This window comes from Trichosurus vulpecula, chromosome 5 (genome assembly GCF_011100635.1).
Source record: "Trichosurus vulpecula isolate mTriVul1 chromosome 5, mTriVul1.pri, whole genome shotgun sequence".
Taxonomy (NCBI): Eukaryota; Metazoa; Chordata; class Mammalia; order Diprotodontia; family Phalangeridae; genus Trichosurus; species Trichosurus vulpecula.
This window is the reverse complement of record NC_050577.1, coordinates 251,061,967-251,083,244: the sequence shown is the minus strand read 5'-3', so window position 1 is coordinate 251,083,244 and position 21,278 is coordinate 251,061,967. Positions and strand designations below refer to the sequence as shown.

General features: G+C 37.6%; 1 protein-coding gene across 3 annotated transcripts in view; it reads left to right on the top strand.

Moving 5' to 3' along the window:
* The window catches only part of NUP107 (nucleoporin 107), a 56,248-nt gene that overhangs the window by 23,059 nt on the left and 11,911 nt on the right, over window positions 1-21,278 (top strand). For all 3 annotated transcript variants that reach the window (XM_036761128.1, XM_036761127.1, XM_036761126.1), the window contains exons 7-19: window positions 2,105-2,232; window positions 3,383-3,431; window positions 5,101-5,172; window positions 5,666-5,754; window positions 14,517-14,595; window positions 15,012-15,125; window positions 15,479-15,569; window positions 15,704-15,780; window positions 17,777-17,836; window positions 18,457-18,602; window positions 18,717-18,765; window positions 20,010-20,079; window positions 20,491-20,609. In XM_036761128.1, coding sequence (XP_036617023.1) covers window positions 2,105-2,232; window positions 3,383-3,431; window positions 5,101-5,172; window positions 5,666-5,754; window positions 14,517-14,595; window positions 15,012-15,125; window positions 15,479-15,569; window positions 15,704-15,780; window positions 17,777-17,836; window positions 18,457-18,602; window positions 18,717-18,765; window positions 20,010-20,079; window positions 20,491-20,609 — 1,143 coding nt within the window. The remainder of the gene's footprint in view (window positions 1-2,104; window positions 2,233-3,382; window positions 3,432-5,100; window positions 5,173-5,665; window positions 5,755-14,516; window positions 14,596-15,011; window positions 15,126-15,478; window positions 15,570-15,703; window positions 15,781-17,776; window positions 17,837-18,456; window positions 18,603-18,716; window positions 18,766-20,009; window positions 20,080-20,490; window positions 20,610-21,278) is intronic.

Below are 21,278 nucleotides of genomic sequence, written 5' to 3'. Positions count from 1 at the left end.
GGCAGACTGAGGAAGGGGACCTGTATTCAGTAATAAGGAGTGGTTGCAGGCCCTGGACTGTGTATTAACAGAGGAGCAAGTTTAGAAGCAAGCAGCAGTGTAACTCAGACCCCAGGAGCAAAGGAAGATCTCAGTTCCAACTTCTAGTGCAGCCTAAAGCCCTCAGAGGAATAAACATGGTAGGAATCCCAGACCAAAGGGGAGCCTGCAGTTTTTTTACTTGGAATCAGCAGAGCTTGCTGGGTAGTTGATAGTAGAGGAATCTAATAGTTGTCACTCACATCTAAACCCAGGTCAGGAACTTATAGAACTAAAACTGGGGAGGGCCATCTGTTATAACTTGCCCACTTTGGGAGTATTGAAAGCTTGCAGATTCCCAGTCTAAGCCATCCCTGAGATGCTGGAATAATACGACACTCAATACCCCTAAAAAGCAGTAGCAGAACCAGTTCAGACCTTCCCTTCAGACACGTGCAGAGGCTGACCCTGACATCAAGTTTGAAGTCAGAAAGTTGGTTGGAAGAATGAACAAACAAAAAAGAATCCCACTGTTGTGATGACAGGGGCACTCAAGACTCAGTTGCAGAAGAATATGACTCCAAAATATCTATAAGCAGAACCTCAAAAAAAAAACCAGAACTTGGGCACAAATTCAACTAGAATTCCTGGCTGCAGGTGAAGCAAAAGTTTTGTTGTTGTTGTTTTAATAAAGTTTTTTAAAAAATTTAATCAATGAGGGCATTCGAGGAAAAAGGAAAAAAAAGAAATGAGAACTATAGAAGATAGAATTAGAAATGTAATTAATAGGTTGGCCCAAGAGGTACAAAACATGGCCTAAGCAATAAACTCCCAATAATTATAATGGACCAAAATGAAGACTTCTTGCAACCAAAAGAAATATTAAAGTCACAAGACTAAAAAAAAAATCAAAGCAAATGTAAAGTATCTCAGCAAAAACGACTTACTCAGAAAACATAGCAAGGAGAAAAACTTAAGAATCGAGGACTACCTAAGTACCATGATCAAAAAGCCTGCACATCATATTTCAGAAAAAAAATCTTAAAAGAAAACTGCCCAGATCTCTTAAAACCAGAGCGCAAAGTGGAAATAGAATACACTGTTAACTCCTGAAAGAAACGCCAAAATGAAAATTTCCAGAAATATTAGAGCCTAAGTCTAAGGTCAGGGGAAATTATCTCACATAATCAGGATGTAAAAGTTGACATCTCTGCAAAGTGGGTAGGGGGGAGCAGCAGATACTTGAATTCAGCCTCATCTGAACTGGTTAAAGGAAGGAAGAGTACATATACACAGTAATTGGAATCTGAGGTGGCTCTAATCAGTTGGGGAGTGGCTGAACAGGTTGTAGTGTATAGATATCTTGTGTGCTGTAAGAAATGAAGAAGGGGGCGGTTTCTGAGAAATCTAGGGAGACTTGTATGAACTGCTGTAGAGTGAGTAGAACCAGGAGAACAATTTATACAGTGACAACAATATCGTAAAGATAAACACAAAAGACTAGGAACTCTGATCAGAGTAATAATTTAGATCAGCCTTGATTTCAGAGGACTAAGAATGAAACATGCTACTTGCCTTCTGATTGAGAGGTAACACGGAGGTACAAAATGAGACACACACACACACACACACACACACATATTTGTCTTTTGGACATGGACCATGCAGGCATTTGTTTGCTTGACTGTACGTTTGTAACAGGAGTTTTATTTTTTTTTCATTCTTGGTTGGGATAGGAGGAAGAGAAGGCACATTTTTACTCATTAAAAACAATATACAATTTTTAAAAAATGAAAAATATATCAGACCTTTATGTATATTGTACCTATATTGTTAGATGTGCATCAGGAAAAGCAAGTGTATGTCCCAGACCAATATGTAAGTGTCAGCCCAGTTTTAACTTATACAGTACATTTGAGTACAACACAGAATAAGCTTGAGGTAAATGTTAAAACCTACGCTTTGTGTAATTAGAACAATTAGTAATCTAATAATACCTGTGTGCTCTTGAATTAATAGAAAATTCTTAGAGGATATGATGGCAGAAAGTGATGTCATCTTGGTATGCAACTATTTCTTCTCTCAGGTAAATATATTAGGTAAAATAGTGAGCAGAGCAACACCTGGACTCCAGAAGTTTTCAAAGACAGCCAGTGTGCTGTGGCTTCTTCAGCAGGAGATGGTTACGTGGAGACTGCTGTCCTCTCTTTACAGGTAAAGTTCTGCGGAAATCATAGACAAGGTCAGGATAAATGACAGATCATGAACAAAATACATATTTGGGTTTAAAATGAGTAGTAGTTTGTGAAAGGCTTTGCTATCAGTTTTTATTTTGGAATCATTTATTATTTTTAAAATATTTTTATTGATATCTTTTGTTTTTATGTCTGCTAGATTTACCACTGGATCCCCCCACCTTACTCTTCCCAGAAAGCTATCTCTTCTAACAAAGTTTTTGATTTTTTTTTAAGAGAAAGATAGAGAATAATTTCAGGAAAATCATTCAACACATCAAAAAAATTAACTATATACAGTGTTTAACACCTGTGAAACACCTCCCACTTCCCTTGCAAAGGGAAGCTCTCTTCTATAGTACTGAACTACTCAGTCATTATTTGCGTAGTTATAATCATTGCTTATGTTGCTATTCTGGCTCTGCTTCACTTTGCATGAGTTCATGTAAGTCTTTCCGTGCTCCTCTGTATTTATCTATTTTGTCATTTCTTACATTCACGTACCACAATTACACTATGGCTTGTCTGTTGTGATGAGTGAATCTTGAAAGATCTGCCTACGTAAGTGTAGTTTTTTCACGTGAAAGTATACATTAAAGTATTCGTCCTTGATTTTTAAATTTTTTTTGCTCATAGCACAATACTTGCCATGAAGAAATCACAGCACACTAAATGTTTAGGTTGGCAACAAAGAAGGGTTCCTGGTCTGTTGAGCCTCCAGACATATTACCTAGGCCTTAGGATCCCTCTGCCTTTTCCCCTGCCAAGCAAAAGCTCAGGACCATGAATGGCTCAGCTATGAGTGTGCGTCTTTTGTAGCACACTAAGGTGTATCCCCTTTTAGAAATTATGAGGTAAAATAATATCTAATCAAGTGCATCTTGTTAGCAGTTAAAACATACGCGTTTGTGTTCTTAATAAAACGTCAGTTATCTTGCTCTTAGGCATCAGTGCGTATCAGGTCAGATTAGATATTCACTATTTAAGTATCTGATGTATTTAACATACCCATGTATTGTTTGAACTTCTATGATCTAATAAACAAGCATTACAGAGTTTCCATGCCATGTTTCAATAATCATGTAAGTATGAATTATAAACTTTTTTTCTTTTTATGCTTTTTTCTGTAGGGACAGAATACAGTCTGTACTAGAAGAAGAAAATGCGTTTGAAATTGCCGTAAGTCTTAAGTTAAAGTATTATGATTGGTGTTAAGTAATGAATGGTGGTGATAATTTTTTTGATGAAGATTTCCTTTCTTTCATGCATACCTTCAGAATGGGGGAAAGGGTTTCTCAGTGATGAAGGGATTTAAACTTTTTTTTTTTGCATATGGTTGAAGGAGCCATCACTGACTTTGGAGTTTGAGACCTGGATTCTAATCCTACCTCTAATCATGGCGACTTACATGGCTTTGGGCTCATCATTTAGCCACCCTGGGCTTTGGTTCTCTCATTTGTAAAAGGAGGGGATTGGACTCTGAGGTTCTGTCCGGCTCTATGATCTTAAAAAATTGAAAAGTCTGGGGAAAATGAAGTTTTAAAAATAGGAATATAATTCAAGGAAAATTCAGCCTGTCCCTGATATCTGACATTTGTTTAATTATCATCTTTATAGATGATTCTCCTATCTATATTTTTCATATCTATTAATATGTGTTCTATTCTGTCTTTCTGTTCCTTTCTATGAGAGAATCCTAAGTTCTCTTCCTGAGCTCTATTTGTACATTTTATTGGACATTTCACATCGGGTGTCCCATCGGAATTTCATTTAACATGTCCAAAACAGTCATCTTTCTTCCCATATTCATCCATTTTCTGAATCTGTTTTTGTCAAAGGCCCTATCATTCTTCTCATGACTTGCATTCACAACTTTGTTTTGTTTTCTGCTCATTCTCCCTTATCCCATGTATTCAGTCGATTGTGAAATCTTGCCGTTTCTACCTCCACGTCTCTCCCACTCATCCTCTTTCTGCTCATACAACCATTATCCTAGTTCAAATCCCAGTCACTTCTCTCCTGGACTATTGCAATAGCTTCTATTCGTTTCCTTCTCAAGTCTCTCGATTCCTTAATAAAGCTGCTAACATAATTTTCCAAAAGAGCAGGTCCGACCTTGTCACTTCTCTACTCGTAACCAGTGGCTGCCTATGACCTTTAGAGTCAAATGAGCTCCTCTGTATGACTTTTAAAGCTCTTCACAACTTGGCTCCAACCTACCTAAACATCACTGTCCTTTCCATGTTCTGCAGTCCAGCCAGATCGACCTTACAGTGTTTTTCTTCAAATACAATACTCCGTCTCTTATCTTCATTTCTTTGCACTGACAGTCCTCCACGCTTAGAATACATTTCCTCTTCACTGCTGCATGTCACCTTCTACACGAAGCACCTCCTGATCCCCATCACCTTCCCCCAGCTTCTAGTACCCCCCTTCCCATTACCTTGAATTTAGATATTTTGCATATACATATTTGGCATATGTAAGCTCCTTTGTTAAAATGTAAGCTCCTTGAGGCCAGGATCTATTTCATTTTTTACTTTTTTATATGCAATGCCTAGCAACACATAGTAGGCATTTAATAAATATTAAATAGGTACAAATGGATTTAATAGTAAGATGTATTCCTAACATTTTTGTAAGTAAGAAATTTTTATGAGAAGGAGTTTTTACAAGAAGAAAATACAAACATGAATTTGTCACTTTATAAAATGTTTAGGTCCCCCTGTAGAGTAACTTATCGAAGTTACTTCCTCCCTACTGTCAAATTTTCTCTTATACTGTTTTGTTGTAATAATATTATAATGACAGGGTTTTCATTATAATGGAAATGTTTGTTCTTAAACAGTCTCTAAATGCCAGTGAAAAGACAGTTGTGGATACACTATTTCAACGCGATTCACTTATTCGACAAAGCCAGGTATGAGATGGGACTTTAATTTTTTTTAAATTTTTTTTTAAATATAGGAAAAAACTAATTCTTAAAAATTATGTTACAGAAACACAAACAACATGTGTAAGATTAAAGTTTTTACACTATATTTTTATCAGGATAAATTTAGATTTTATTGAGGTTAAGAGAAATAATATGACTTGCTCCTTGTTCATAACATGATCTCTCAGGTTTCTTCATGTGGTAGAGATGAAAAGCATTGTTTTTTCCAGAAGTCCCTGTAGAAGCAGACATTGAGAAGCCGGCCCATTATGGGATTTACTGCTGAAGAGCGTGTGCCTTTCTGCTGCCTCAGTACTGATTAAGCCAAAGGCACATAGTGGGGAAAAAATCACCCATGATCGTTTGTCATGCCTCGATGAATTGGAAGGAAATTAAAATGTTTTTACCAAGTCGTTAGCCTACCTCAAAGAAGCATAGATCTTAAAATTGTGGTTAATAGAATTATTTACTTTTCCAGCTGGTGGTAGATTGGTTAGAGAGTATTGCCAAGGATGACATTGAAGATTTCTCGGATAACATCGAGTTTTATGCAAAATCAGTTTATTGGTAAGTCGCTGAACATTCAACTCAACATTCATTAAGTGCCCACTATGGATGGACTATCATGCAGGGTGATGGAGGAAATACGAAGTTTAGTTAGAGCCCTCATGGAGCTTTACCATCCAGTAGGGTGATAGCTATTGTGGTTCAGGCATTTCATTTGTGTCTGACTCTTCATGACCCCTTTTTGGGGGTTTTGTTGTCAGAGATACTAGAGTGATTTGCCATCTCCTTCTCCAGCTCATTTTACAGGTGAGGAACTAAGCAAACTGGGTTACATGACTTACCCAGGGTCACACAGCTAGTAAGTGTCTGAGGACAGATTTGAACTTGGGAAGTTGAGTCTTCCTGATTCTAGTGCTGGTACTCTATCCACTATGCCACCTAGCTGCCCCATGGTGATAGCACATATACATAAATACTTATAATTTAAAATCATAAAGAAACCGTAAGAATCTAAGGAAGGTGCTGTGTAAAATGGAGGGGGGGGGGTTGTAATTATTGATTTTATTGATTGAATTCTTGATTAGGAGAATTGAAAAAATATCTTTGAAACAAGACCATTTAATGTAACCTTTAAGGAATGTAGAGAATCTATAGATAGAGAGTTGTCAGTCTTTTAGGGCTAGAGAAAATGGTAAGCAATGGTATAGAGGCAGGAAATCTCAGGGAGTGTACAGGGGATGGCAAGTAGTTCTGTTTGATTGGAGTTTAGAGGACATGGTGGTGATAAAAGTGGAAAATTAGGGTTGGCTTCTGATCTAGAGGGCCACAAATGCCTGGCTAAGGAGTTTGAATTTTGTTTGATAGGGGAAGCCATTGCAGGGTTTTTAGTCAGTGAGGGACATGACATAGAAGATAACTTAAGCACTCCAGAGGGCCATAGTTTCTTTAGCGTGGGTGCTGCTTCCACCACTGTGACTCATTACTACTCTGTCCCTTACTATATGGTATATATTCATCTCCTGTGGAGGAGCCAGCTCCTCAACCAACTACCACCCTCAGGAGGGCAGGCAAGGCAACCTTGCAGCAGAGCACCCTAAGGGAGAAATAGGAGGCAGCTTGTGCCAGGCAAGTCAAGCCACCCCGACCACCCCTCTACCATCTCCCTTCAGATCCCAGTGGTGATAGTCTAGAATACCAAACCCAAGAGCCTTAGGAATGTGCTTTCAGCCTAATGCCCTCTGCCATCATCCTGGAGGGTAGCCCTTGTGGAGAGGTTGCCTGGTAGCTCGTACAGTCACAGCTACCAAAGTCCTAGAGAAGGACAGTTTTGGCAGCAAAGCCCTTGGCATCATCAAATGGATCAAAATCAGAACCTGATATGATTCTGTCAGTGGAAAAGAGATTAAAGAAGAGGCATCACAGTCTGTTTTGCTGCTGCACTCTAAGGGCCCTCGGTCCTTTCTACCTGACTTGCAGCTGAAACAGTCCCTTAGTGTTGTCTCCTCTATTAGAATGTGAGCTACTTGAGTACAGAGACTGTCTGGCTCTTCTGTTTGTATCCCCAGAGCTCAGCAGAGTGCTTTGCACATAGGAAATGCTTAATAAATGCTTTATTCATTTATTCATCCTTGGAGACAAGCTGTAAAATCATGTGAAAACTCTTCATAGGGTGTCTGATAAAAGAATAATGCATCAGGATCATCAGCCTGCATCTCTAAGAAAACTAGCAAGCTAGCTTAGGGTGGTAATTAAAATTGGGACTAGCGCAGCTGAGTTTAGAGAAGCTCACTAGCACTTTTGCTACAGAATAACTGATTTGTCAAGAACAATGCTTGAAGACCTCCTGCTGAGAAGTTGAGGTCTGCTTTAGTGGATGGAGTACCCAGACAGAAGAAACCAGAGATCCTTGAATTATTCAAGAAGGATGCAGAACTGCTTTGCTTAGCAAATTACCTTCACATGTAGTCCCTTTTTTCCAGAGGTGAATAAAATTCAAAATAAAGTTTTGTCTAATTCTCTTTAAAGAGAGAGAAGGAAAGAGACATTCTGGCCAACATTTTTTGATGAGCCTCTTCAGATTTACCTGGCTGTCCTCCAGAGCAAATCTCTGTCATCAGGCCTGTAGTTGAAGCCTTTTCAGCTTTATAGGACTTGCCAGAGCTTACAATCTGCTGGTGTGATCTTCGAGGACCCTGTGTCTTGGTGAAGCATCAGAACAAAGCTGTTGTAGAAAAAGAAAGATTTTTAGCATTATTGTTACTAAGAACTTAATAATTTCTACTTTGAGATGTTATTTGGCATAGCCATTGCCCAAGAGTCTAGAACCATGATATTTTTATATACTTTTGAAAAGACTGTTTGTGTACCATAAATATCTGAAAATCTTAAGTTCTATGTTGGACTCCATAAAAGTCCAGTTAATAACTGCTAAAGTTTTTTTCTGGGTATTTTTTACCCTTATAAACTTTGTAATTGAAATAACCTCTTAGAATGAAGGCCACCTTTTTTAATTAAATTTTTTTTTCAACTAAACATTTTCTTCTTCCCATCCCCTACAATGGAGGTGGAGATTGGAGTGAAAACCCTTGCAACAAATATGCATAGTCAAGCAAGACAAATTCCTACATTGCCTATGTCCAAAAATGGCTCATTCTGCCTGTTTAGTCAGGAGGTGGGGGTTATTCTTCATCATCCAACTATTTTTAATATAATAGGAGTAACCACTTTCTTGAGGACAGCAAATACAATATGCTATCAAATGGTCTTCTTCCTTTGCTCTTCTTTTTTTATATATAAATTTATTTATTTTTAGTTTTCAACATTCCCTTCTAGAAGATTTTAAGTTCTGAATTTTCTCTCCTTCTCCTACCCCTTCCCCAAGACGGTGTGCAATCTGATATAGGCTGTACATGTACAATCATACTAAACACATTTCCACATTAGTCATGTTGTAAAGAAGAATTAGAACCAAAGGGAAAAACCACAAGAAAAAAGAAACAAAAAAAAAAGAAAATAGTATGCTTCATTCTGCCTTCAGACTCCATAGTTCTTTCTCTGGATGTGAATAGCTGCAATTCTTTCCAGAAAAGTCCCTCCAGCACATCTCCAGTGACATGTTACTTTTGACTACTTTTTCTCACATTCCTACTCCCTTACACCTGCCAGTAACTGTAAGCCAAGGAATACTCTTGGACAAAAGATGGCTTGATTAAAAAAAAAAATGTTTAAAGCTCAGATTGCTTTGATTTTCATAGAACTCAGGTTGGTTTAGTGGTTGCTTTTTTTTTTTTAAGAGTTCATTCACCAAAAATAAAGTCTGCAGCTTGGCTATATTATGTCTGATCTATTCGTAATTAGGATACTCTAGGAATTTACATTCTTTATGTGACTTATAAATGAGGTTAGATTAGATCACACTAATGAGCATCTCTTTAATAAATACTGGCCTATGCACTTTGATTTTAGTGAAATGGTCAAATTTCTTATTACTACCAGAAAGCAGCCTTGTTGGCTGGAGATACTTTGTCTCAAGGGAACCAGCTTATGTTCTGAGTACTTCCGCATCAAACTGTATTGGGCTTTTAAGCTCCCTATTTGCAAAATGAGAAAAGTAATGTCCACTGGAAAATAAAATTCAGCAAAATTCCCTTTATAATGTTAGTGTTGGGATATTGTATTACTTCTGTATTCTGGGTTAATTGAATCTATCAGGATTTTACTGTTAAAAGTGCTATGCGAGTTGAGACTTAAGTACTCTTTAAATGAAAAAGTGGGGGAGTTCTAATGTGCTTTGCAGTTTTAGAGAAAAGGTTCTAATAAATATAAAATATCCCTAGAAAGTAAGAGGGCAGGGCAGCTAGGTGGCACAGTAAGTAGAGCACTGGCCCTGGAGTTAGGAGGACCTGAGTTCAAATGCGGCCCCAGACACTTGACACACTAGCTGTGTGACCCTGGGCAAATCCCTTAACCCCAATTGCCCTGCCTTCCCCGCCCCCCCCCAAAAAAAAGAAGGAAGAAAGTAGGAGGGAAATAGCTGTTTGAATTATAATGCCAGCCTAAGGAACACATGTCATATATTTGCCTATGGGGGGAAAACCCTCCAGGTAAATGTCAGTCTGGTAGTATCATTAAGTTCATGGTAGTAGGTGTCAGCTGCTGTGACAGGTAAGAGCAGCATTGCTTTTCTGGAGTTAGTCTCAGTACTAGAGAAGTTGTTTTCTTACACAAATGTCTTTATTTGCCATGTCACATCCTTAGTACTGAACACTTCAATGAATCTGTCATCCTATTGATGCAGTCCATATGATAACCCATCACCCTTGCTTACCCAGTTTGATTCTTACTTGTGTCTTCCTTGAAATCCTCATGAAGGTCTGTTCTTTGCAGTCGAGGTCTTCCTCTAGGACTTGGGGATACCAATATAGTACTAGCTTGTCCATTTATTATCCCTCACTCTTACTACATCTTCTGGATTAGATATCTATGCCACATCTTGTATTCAAGGCCATGTTGGAAACGTGCTGTGGCCTACTTATGCCAACCATACATTTTCCTGTTTATGGTCACCTATATCAGGCTCTTACTAGGGCCTGCCATGTGTCTTTCTTTTTCCCCTTAAGTTATTTGTAATTTTAATTTTTCCAATTGCTTTTCCCCACTTTGGCCATGCCTTTCCCTCCAGCATTCCTTCTCTTACAGAATTCTTGAACTTTGAACCATGATGAGATCAGTTTTGCCATTTGTTCCTGGATGTATTATGTCATCTCTTCTCCTGTGGACCCACTCACCATACTTGTAACTTTGCCACCAAAATAGCCCTTTCTGATCACCACATTTTTGTGAATTATCTCTCTAGCAAGTAAACTTGAGCACTGGAACTGTGTTTGTATCCTCAGAACTTAACACAACGTGAAGTACATGTTAAGTGTTAATAAATATTTTTTTCATTTATTCCAATATTAAAATTTTCCATGATTCACAATCCTTCAGTATCACTGGCAGAATTTTGGTGTTAACAAGATGATTGTTTTAAGGAATAACGAGCACTGCGCATTTTTCCAAATTGTATTCTTCCTGTTGAATTTTGTCTTAACTCATTGTAAGGAATCTCTTTTCCATTTAGACTTTGCACTGAGTATCCTGTACAACAGAGGTATATGTACATATGACCAGAGGGCTGCATATGGCCCACAACACTCCTGAGTGCAGCATAAACCAGATTAAAATGTAATTGAGAAAATTTAACAAAATTAATTAAAACATAGCAAAACATAGGTAACATCACATTTAAAAACTACTAAGTCAATATATGTCTTGCAGGAATCTTTAGTGGTTCCCGCTTCTATTTGAGTTTGACCCTGCTAATCTTATCACAGCTAAGTAACCTTGTCAAGCATACATCTCTCTATTATGCCTCATTTGGTACTGATAATCAGAGGATTATTAAACAAAGTAATCTCTGTTGTATCTATCAAGAAATCTTAGATGATTTTAATTTGTAAGTGGGAAACATATTCTACCAAATTAGATGCGGCTTTAAAACAAATTATCATTTTGTTTTGACACAACAGACCATTCCAAACAAACCTCCTTATAAGGTACATTCCCTCATCAATTGTTGCATTTTGTTTTTTACAGAAAAGGGGGATATGTCCTTTAACTTTGACAGTAAAGTGCCACCATCAACCATCGTGTTTGACCATTGTTTTGTTAACTCTCTTTTGTTGACTTATTTTTTTTACTTACTTTTTTTTTAGCGTAATCAATTTTATCAACAAAAGAGCATCATATTTGTACATTTCAAACCATATATGGCTGAAGATGTGGATTACAGTAGAATGCTATTTGTGAAAGCCTACCTTTTTTCATTTTCATCAGTCTTAATTGTTATAGAGATGAGAAATTTGGCATATAGAGCAGTAGTTATTGATATCTTCTTAATCATCTTCCTTCTGTCCTCAGTCCTCCCCTGAAAATCTACTTTCTTTAACCCTTTAGTGGTATTTTTGAAATTCGCATGATTTCAAAATAATATAATTTTTTTTTAAATGACACATCTTAAATTTAATAATTTATTGTAAATTTGTGGGTTTTTTCTTGCATTGAAATGTTGATGATTCAACATTGCATCATGTAACCTTATGGTATCATATTATAAACAGGTCATTACACACACATATTCCTGCCAGTGCATGCTGGACTTCCCAACAGTGTGCCACAAGCTTGCCTGCAAACACTTGCTTGTTAAGACCTGTCAGCAGACTTGATCACTGATAGGTTATAATTTGCATTTTGTGTTTCTATTTGGAAAATAGTGTCATCATTATGACTTGGAACTCTGTTACACAGTAGATGAAACATGTACAAATGGCTTTTCAAGATTTTCTTCTCTTTCCTTATGCTTCCATTACCCCTTTATTTTTATTCCATGTCCCCCAGTTGCACCCGAGGCTACTACTGCCCCCCAGATCATTCCAGCCCGCGCCTCCCCCTCCCCCCCGAGGGCGGTATCACCCACTTTGGGAACCTATGTCTTGTGTAAGCCTGTATTTACAACTTCTACATTTTTCACAGGCCACCCAAAATCCTCTGGTGGGTCGTATGTTGTGCAGACCTAGACTAGAGGTGATTGATGTGTGTGACTTTTTTTCCATTTGTTGAGTATCTTTTCCTCTTTCAGATAGCTTGAGAATGGATCCCTTTGCAACTTCAAATTTTGTAATCTACAGCATGAATCTCCTCTGTATCTGCTTAGTTCAGGATCCAATTGCTTTTTCCACCTTTATTTACTTGCTATTTCTGCTTCCTTGTACAGCCCAATGGGGATTGATGTTATAGTTCATAAGGGATGGCTCCACTGTCATTAATAGAGAAAACAATTCTTTATAGAAGTCTTGGCAAACCTTTTCCTTTTTCTGTTTGTTTTCCTTCCAGTCTCATTTTTTTAATGCTTTTGGGATAAATTTAGGGTTAGAATTCTGAGGGTTAGGGTTAAAATTTCAGGGAGAGGGAGGGTTAGAGACAGACTGAGTCAGAGTTGGAGGGTTAGGGTAGAGTCAGAGATGAATTTAGAGTTAGGGTTAGATGATCTGACGCAATTAGATCTTACACCTACCTTTTTGCAAATTGATTTTCTCCTAAGCTATTTTTGTTTTTGTCTTTTGATGAGATGATTCTGCTTGTAATCTTTGCTTATCCTACCCCATAAGGCTTTACAGATGATTTTGTATTCTAAGCCCATCATGCTATTGGCTGCCATTTTTATGCTTAGTAAAGAGATCAGAGTTTGGGGGCAAAGGCAGTTTTGGAGCTCTTTTGGCCCCCTTGTTTTGAGTGTTGCTTGGCAATGGATAAGTTTCTGTAGAAGTAGCCCATGTTGGTGAAGTTCATTTGAATAGTTTGGGTTAAAGCTGTTATACTTACTTGCCACATCTTATCTTTTTCTGTTCTGATTTAGTATTTTTGCTTTAGTAAGTTAATGGTATGACTATATATAGCTAGTTTGGAAATATCTCTTGCATCAATAGCTAGCCATATTCTATTCTACACATAGTTTAATTTTTTTTCTGATGGTATTCAGTGCTCAACGTGCTCATCACCTCTGTACTCATTACTTGAAGAAAATATTCATGATATACAGGCATGGGGCTTATGTGTAGACTATAAGTCTTTGATCGCTTGTTTAACACTGAACCATATTTTCCAACATATTTGTAAAAAGTGCTTAGCGCTGTGCCTGGCATATAGTAAAAGCTATGTAAAATATTTATTTACTTCCCATTTTCCTCATACTCACCTTGACATTGATGTCACTGAGTATTAAATTTTATGTTGATTCTGACCAGAGGATTTTATCAAGTTTTTTGTAGAATTTCTCTCCCTCTTCATTCTCTGCAATAGATATTGACACATTTAAGCTGCAGTTTGTGTTGGTCTTTTTGCTTTATGCTTATCATGCATGGGAACATAACTGAGTGTTCCATGAAATATTTCTTGTTGTTTTTGGGTACATGGTGAAACAAGTTTTGCTAACTCTTTTTATTTGCTGCTCCAGGGAGAGTAAGCCATCCTTCAACTTAGCTGCAATTTCTGATTTAATTTATAACAAGAATTTCAAGATTGGTATAATTCACTTGTCCTAATAGAATGACCACTTGTTGGTAATTGCAAAGTTGGTACATACAGTACCAACAGCTTATAGACTGTCTAAAATCTGTGGCTCTTAGCACCCCATGCTCTCTTTTCTACCTTCTCCCATTTCTACTATCTGCCACCATATCCACAGACAGTGGAAGGGTGCTGCACAGTACGGAAGCCCGTTTTGTATTTTTTTTTCGGCCAAAAAATTGATAAACAGGTGGCTGTCCTATTGGTGGTCAACTTCTCCATACTTAGCTAGGGTGGTTCTCAGACAGCAGAAACAATCTGTTGCCAGGACCGTGCAACAAGCCCATCTAGCATGGATTAAAACCAGCATAGCCTTTGAAAAGCCCGGGTCATCTCCACAATGTGATAATACATTGGAGTTGAACTTTTATGGAGCACTTTTTGTGTCACCCCCTAATTCTACATTATTTTTATGTAGAGAATTAACATGGAATAGTTGGGAAAGATAATGATCATGATTTACAGATATTAAGAATATTCATATTCTCAATAATTATTTATTTTAAAAAAGGTAAAATAACCTTTTTGAGTTCAGGGTTTTTGAAAGTTGTTAGTGTCTTTGTACTCCCAATGTGATTGGCTAAATTTTTTTTAACATCACAAAAAATTAGGTATCTAAAAAAAATATTTAAAGTATGACATGTGTTTATTTTCAGGGAAAACACTCTGCATACCTTGAAACAGCGGCAATTAATATCCCATGTCGGAAGTGTTCGTCCTCTCGTTACCGAATTGGTAAGGGTTGCCTGAAGGAAAGACTGCTATAAAAAAAAAATTTGATATATGTTTTTGGGATTGAGAACGTTTATCTTCTGTAGGTTCCTTATATTTAGTTTCTTTCTAAATTTGAGCATAGTAAAAAATAATTTCAAAGTATTTAAGCTTCAGCTTCAGTATTTGACCTTCCAGTCATAAAATAGAAATAACAGTTCTTTCGTGATCTACCTCAGGGTTGTTGTGAGAAAAGTTATTTGTGAAGGATGTGGCAGCTAGGCTATTGATACACTTCTTCCCTTCCCTCACCTCTCTTTTCAAACAGTATTTTGAAAGGTTTTGTTATTACGTAGAGGCTTCTAGAATAGCTTTGGGCACCATTGTGATAAAGGTGAATTGACTGTGATGAATTTTCAATAGCTAAAGCTTTGTTACAGGACCCCGATGCACCTATAAGACAGAAAATGCCACTTGATGATTTGGATCGAGAAGATGACAACAGATTACTCAAATACCTTTTCACACTTATCCGTTCTGGGATGACAGAAGAGGTGACTCAAAGAAAGCCCCTCACTTGCCACTGTTGCCTACCCCCCTTTTCTTACACTCTTCCTTGTGTTATTTAAGATTTTTTACATAGGATATGGTGGCTGGTTATGCTGGTGGCTCTTCCAGTAGGGGCGGGGCGAGGGGGAGTCGAGTCTAGGAGCTTCGGCTGTGGTCATAGCCCTTGCTTTGCAGTTTCCCCTTTGTTGTGCTTTTTGAATAGCTACATGGAATTGTGACATGTTCTGTAACATCATATACTGATTATTGCTAACTTTTTTTTACTCCTTTTTTAAACACTTAAAGAAAAAGAATCCTTTTCTTTTTATTGACTAACTGTCCTTTCTTGTTGTCATAGGCTCAGCGCCTCTGTAAACGTTGTGGGCAAGCCTGGAGAGCTGCAACACTTGAAGGGTGGAAATTATACCATGATCCTAACCTTGATGGAGGTACTGCAGGGGATTTCACCAGTGTCTGCATCTAAGAGATGTAGCTTTTGTTCAAGCCTCTGGCAGTGTCTGAGGGAAGGATTTAGTATTCTGGATTATATTCCAATTGTCTTCCCTTACTGTTTTTATTCTAGGAACAGAAATAGAACCAGTGGAAGGGAATCCATATAGGTGCATTTGGAAAATAAGCTGTTGGAGAATGGCAGAAGATGTAAGACAATCAACCAACCGTAGTAATGGGGACTTGTTAAATACGGAGCACTGCTTCTACTGACGTGTTGCTGATTAAGTAGTTCTTTTCAAAGGTGTTAGAAATTTAATCAAGCAGATGTTTATTGAATGCCTACTGTACACAAGTATTATGTCTTCACTCTTTCTGTGTCACCACTATATGTGTAGGCTCCCATGTTTTAGAACTTGAAGTATGTCTAGCTCTTCATTTCTCATATTCAGTTGGTTTCCAAGTTCTAGAAGTATCCTTTCTACAACATTTTTCATATTTGTCCTTTCACTAGTCCCATTGCCACCCCTGCAGAACAGGCCCTCATCACTTACCTAGACATTGCAACAACTCATCATCAAACTTCTGGCCTCCAATCTGCTTCCTCCAAATATTCCATTATGCCATTGCTAGAATAGTGTTTTTACTATGAGTAATAAATATTAATGATAAATACAAATAGTGTTTTTACTATATAACTCTACTCAGAAATCTTGAGGGTTCCTTATTGCCCATAGAGGCAAGTTCAGGCTCCTTTGCCTGGTGTCCAAGGCCCTCAAAAATCCAGCATTCCTCTCTTTTTCCAACGTTATTTCATGTTTTTCCCCTCTGTGTATTCAGTGCATTAGAAGTGCTAGAAAACTACCCAGTTTGCACCTCATTCTTTGTTTTTGTTTGTTATTCCCTGTGCTTCTAATGTCCTCTCCTCCCTTCTTCATCTGTTGAATTCTTGTTCATTCTCTAAAGCCCAGCTCAAATGCCACCTTCTCCATGAAGTTTTCCCTAATTCCCAGCAGGTGGAGGGTGGTATAGGGGTAGAATGGAGACAAAGTATGAAATATCCAGAAAGTTAAAACTCAATAGAAAGACACTGTACAAAAGATAATTTTGGTAATTTTAAGGTTCCGTTATGTGCAAGGTACTGTGTTCAGTACTGTGGGAAATACAGAAAAAATAAAACATGTTCCTTGCCTTAATGGAGTTTACAGTCTAGCAGATGTCACAAAGTAGTACATGACGAATTCCTAAATGAATGGGGTGAAAAATAAATCTGCCATGAATTTAGAGGAAGGAGAGGATATTGTTATATTGAGTGTGCTGGGAAGACCTTTTAAAGAAGAAGGGGTTTGAGCTGGGTCTTAATAGGATTTGGATCATCCAAGAGGAGCAAGGAAGGCATTCCAGACAGGAGGAGCATAGAAACATACAGGGAAGCAGGAGAGTGCAAAGCATGGGTTGGCTGAAGAAGAAGCTTCTGTGTGTGTTAGGGAAGGAGTCTGTAAAGGTTGGAGTGCCTGAAAATGGGCTGCATATACTGTCTTGGGTATCTGGGTTTCATTGGGGAGGGGGACTGGAACTTGAGTATTTTAAGAAGATTAATCTGAGAACAGTATAACAAATACATTGAGGGGAAAAGATGAGAAGTAGTTAAGAGGAGGCTGAAAGGACTTTGATAAGATAATAGAGACTTTGGTAAGGAAGGATCCACAGGACTTTAGTAATTGCCTAAGGAGTCAAATAGGACATTTTTCAAGTCTCGCTGACTAGGAGAAGGATGCTTCCTCTCTTAGGAATGGGCAAGTTGGGACAAAGGTTGGGGGTTGGGGGAAAGAACACGTTAGCTTTCTGGCACATGAAATTAGGTACAAGGTAGGAGGTCTTTAATATGGTATCCTCATTTCATGTTTCATAAAAATACAGCTCAGTATTGAGGTTGTATTTAATAAATTTCTATAGAATCTAAATAAATGGTCATATCACTCACTTTTTCACAAATCACTGCCTTTCAAGTTTAGATATTATGTTTACTTGAATTTCCAGTGTTGGTTTTTCTACCAGACAATTAATTTGGTAGATGCGCTGTTTAGAAACTATTAAATAAATAAAGATCAGTGTAGGAAAATGTATAAAATTCCAGTTTGGTCTTAAGGGAACAAATTAGGAGAAATTGAATCATTTAAATTTGTTTTTGCCCATTTTGTTTTAGGAGCTGTTTAATAAATATGAGAGAGCAATCTATGCTGCCTTAAGTGGAAATCTCAAGCAAGTATGTAAGCCTTTTTTATATTAATTTGCGATGTATTTCCATTGATCAAAGTTGGGTACATAAGATTCTCCAGTAATCTGTACATTATTCATCTTAACAAACTTATGCCATATTATAAGTGAATAGAAAAACAAGGGATATTAAGGAATAGAATAATAAGGAAATAGAATACTCCAAAGTCTTACTGGTTATCTTATCACAGACATGTAATAAACAGTTCCCCTCTTTGAATTTATTAGCGAAGATTAATACCAAATTTTATTAGTATTACTAATAAACATTTTTTAACCATACATAATATTCCAGTTTATATTCAGAAAAAATAATTGCATGGTGCCTGTTTAAACTAGATTTTTATGGGATTTTTTTCCTATCTTGGAGGGTGTTAAATTAGCTATTTGGAATAAGATGTAAAGGACATTCTGTTGTGAAATAAGTATGGAGGATTTCTTAGCATTGCAAAGCCTTTAAAAGATGATGGTTATAATAGGAAAAACTAGATTTTCCATGGCATCGGATAAAAATCATATTCTTTGGTGATAGTTTTGCTTTTAGGCAAATTATATTCCAGATGACCTTTTGTGTATTTGTAATTGTTTTCTTTTTGTGTCGGGGAAAAGCTTCTCCCAGTCTGTGAAACGTGGGAAGATACCGTGTGGGCCTACTTTAGGGTGATGGTGGACAGTTTGGTGGAACAGGAAGTTCGGACCTCAGTTGTAACATTAGATGAAACTGAAGAACTGCCTCGAGAATATTTGGAAGCAAAGTGAGTCTTTGCACGGCCACAGTAAATTTTGTTCCCTTTATAAAGTATGTCTTACTTTTTATTATCGAGATTATTAATATTTTCTCCCTGTCTCTATTTTTCTTTCTTTCAAAGTTGGACTTTAGAAAAGGTTTTTGAAGAGCTCCAAGCTACAGATAAAAAGGTAAATATTTAAATTGGATATTCTTAAGCTGTTCTTTGAGATAAAAAACAAATAAAAACTAAAGCTGATAGATGCTTTGGTGAAGGACAGAAATTAGAAGCTCAGTTTTTGTCCCATCCTCATTTGCATGTCACCACTTTCAAAAACAAGGGCATTTAACAGCTGTCCAATCTCTTTCACTTCTTGCTTCATGCCTGACTGGCCCCAGTCTCCAGTCTAGATTTAGTGGAGATTTAATTAATCTTTATCCTGTTCCTTTATTGAACATAGTTCACACCCCAAAAGATGTTTTGGATGTAATAACCCAGTTGTTCCCATTGAACTCCCAGGATAAATAATAGGAAGTCCTTGAAAAGAATCTTTGTTTACATAGGTCCTAAAATAGTAATAATCACTAGTATTTATACTGTATTTTAAAGTTTGAAGAAGTCCTTTATATAAATACAGTTTTGGGGCAGCTAAGTGGCGCAGTGAGCAGAGCACTGGCCCTAGAGTTAGAGAAACTGAGTTCAAATCCGGCCTCAGACATTTGACACACTTACTAGCTTTGTGACCTCGGGCAAGTCACTTAACCCCAATTGCCCTGCCTTCCCTGCTGCAAAAATAAAAAATTAAAAAAAAAATAAATACAGTTTCATTTGATTTCCTGTTTTACAGGAAACTGAGGCTGAAAAGTTAGGTAATTTGCCCAGGGTCATCCATTGAGAGTCTGAGACACAATTTGAACTCTGATCTTTCTGACTCTCAAGTTAGCATTCTGTCCGCTGTACCACCATCTAGTTGCCACAGAGAAAGCTATATAGTTTAATTCAAATGGCAGTTCTAGAAATCTATTTTTAAGATTTGTGGTGGGTCCGTTGTGTGGTTTTTTTGTTTTGTTTTGTTTTTGGAGAGGGGAAGGCAGGGCAATTGGGGTTAAGTGACTTGCCCGAGGTCACATAGCTAGTAAGTGTGTCAAGTGTCTGAGGCCTGATTTGAACTCAGGTCCTCCTGACTCCAGGGCCGGTGCTCTGCTCACTGTGCCATCTAGCTGCCCTGATGTGTTGTTGTTTTTTTTTTTTAACTGAATTTATGAACTTTGTGTGTTGCAAGTTTAATACTTCTCTGATTTTCATTTTTTAAGTCATCTGATGAACCTTGGCATTCAGCTTTCTAAGTTCTTTCAGAAGTCAATGAATATAACACTGCTGACTAGACATTCAAGATGAGTGAATGGTTTATGGAAAATGTGAATTATTTTTCAGAGAGTTTTAGAAGAGAATCAAGAACACTACCATATAATTCAAAAATTCCTTATCTTGGGTGACATTGATGGTAAGCTTTTTTAAGTTTTATTTTGTTTGAGTGATTTTCTCATTGTGTTTTTCATAATGTTCTTTATTAAGAGTGAGTGGAAAAATGTATGGATGACTCTCAACAAATTATTTAAACTTTGTAAAATCAACCCAGTTGGTTCCCAGTGTTTGATTCTTCAACACTTATGTTCTGTTCGTCAACACTTCTGTATCCCAAAGGCTACAGAAAAATATACAGCTATGTGGAATTCGAGTTTACAGAGTTAAGACATATGTGTAGCAAGATTTCAGAAGATTAACAAGGTATTAATTGTACCAGCAAATTATTGAAGCAATCAGAAGAGAGACAGCACCAAATATTTCTTGTGGTGACTATGTCTTTTCTCTTGGTTTTATCACTAATGTTGAATATTTGGTTAATTTGTTATAGGTTTGATGGATGAATTTAATAAATGGCTTTCCAGAGGAAGGAGCATTCTACCAGGACACCTTCTCCGCTTCATGACCCATCTCATTTTGTTTTTTCGCACTCTGGGAATACAGACCAAAGTAAATAAAAATGGCTAGTCTGTCTTTCATATTCATTCAACAAATATGTATTGTGTTTACTGAGTATAGAGCAGTGTGCTGGGCACTAGAGGAGGTACAAAGTTAACTAAGAAACAGTCCCTGCCTTCATGGAGCTTTTTGTGCTAGGAGATTAGACACAGGCATAGATAAAATATGGAATATTGCATAATAAGCTGCTTTACAGAAGTTAAAAAAAAACAGCTCTGTGCGTCTGTGTCAGGGGGGAAGCTAATAATAGTGATGGGCAGTGCTTTACATGAAGTTCCAGGAAAGAAGCCTCATTTGAGGGGGCATCTAAAATATGGGTAAGAATTTGCTAGTCAAAGTGTGGAAGAGAGAGATGACATTTCAGGCATAAGGACCAGCCTAAGCAAGGGCACAGAACTGGGAGAATAGAAGGCATGATCAGAGAGTAGACAACCCTGTTTAACAAGAGTGGGAAAAGTAACAGGAGAAGAGGCTGGAAAAGGTGGGAGGGTCCCCAGTCAACAAGGCCTGTACCTGCCAGGCCGAGGAGTGTGAACTGAACTCAGGCAGAAGCTATTGGTGACTGAGCAGAGGAGTCACAGGACCATGTCTGTGAGTAGGACACCTTGGCAGCTATGACGTGAGGACAGATTAGGGTGGGAAGACCTAGCCAAAGATGAC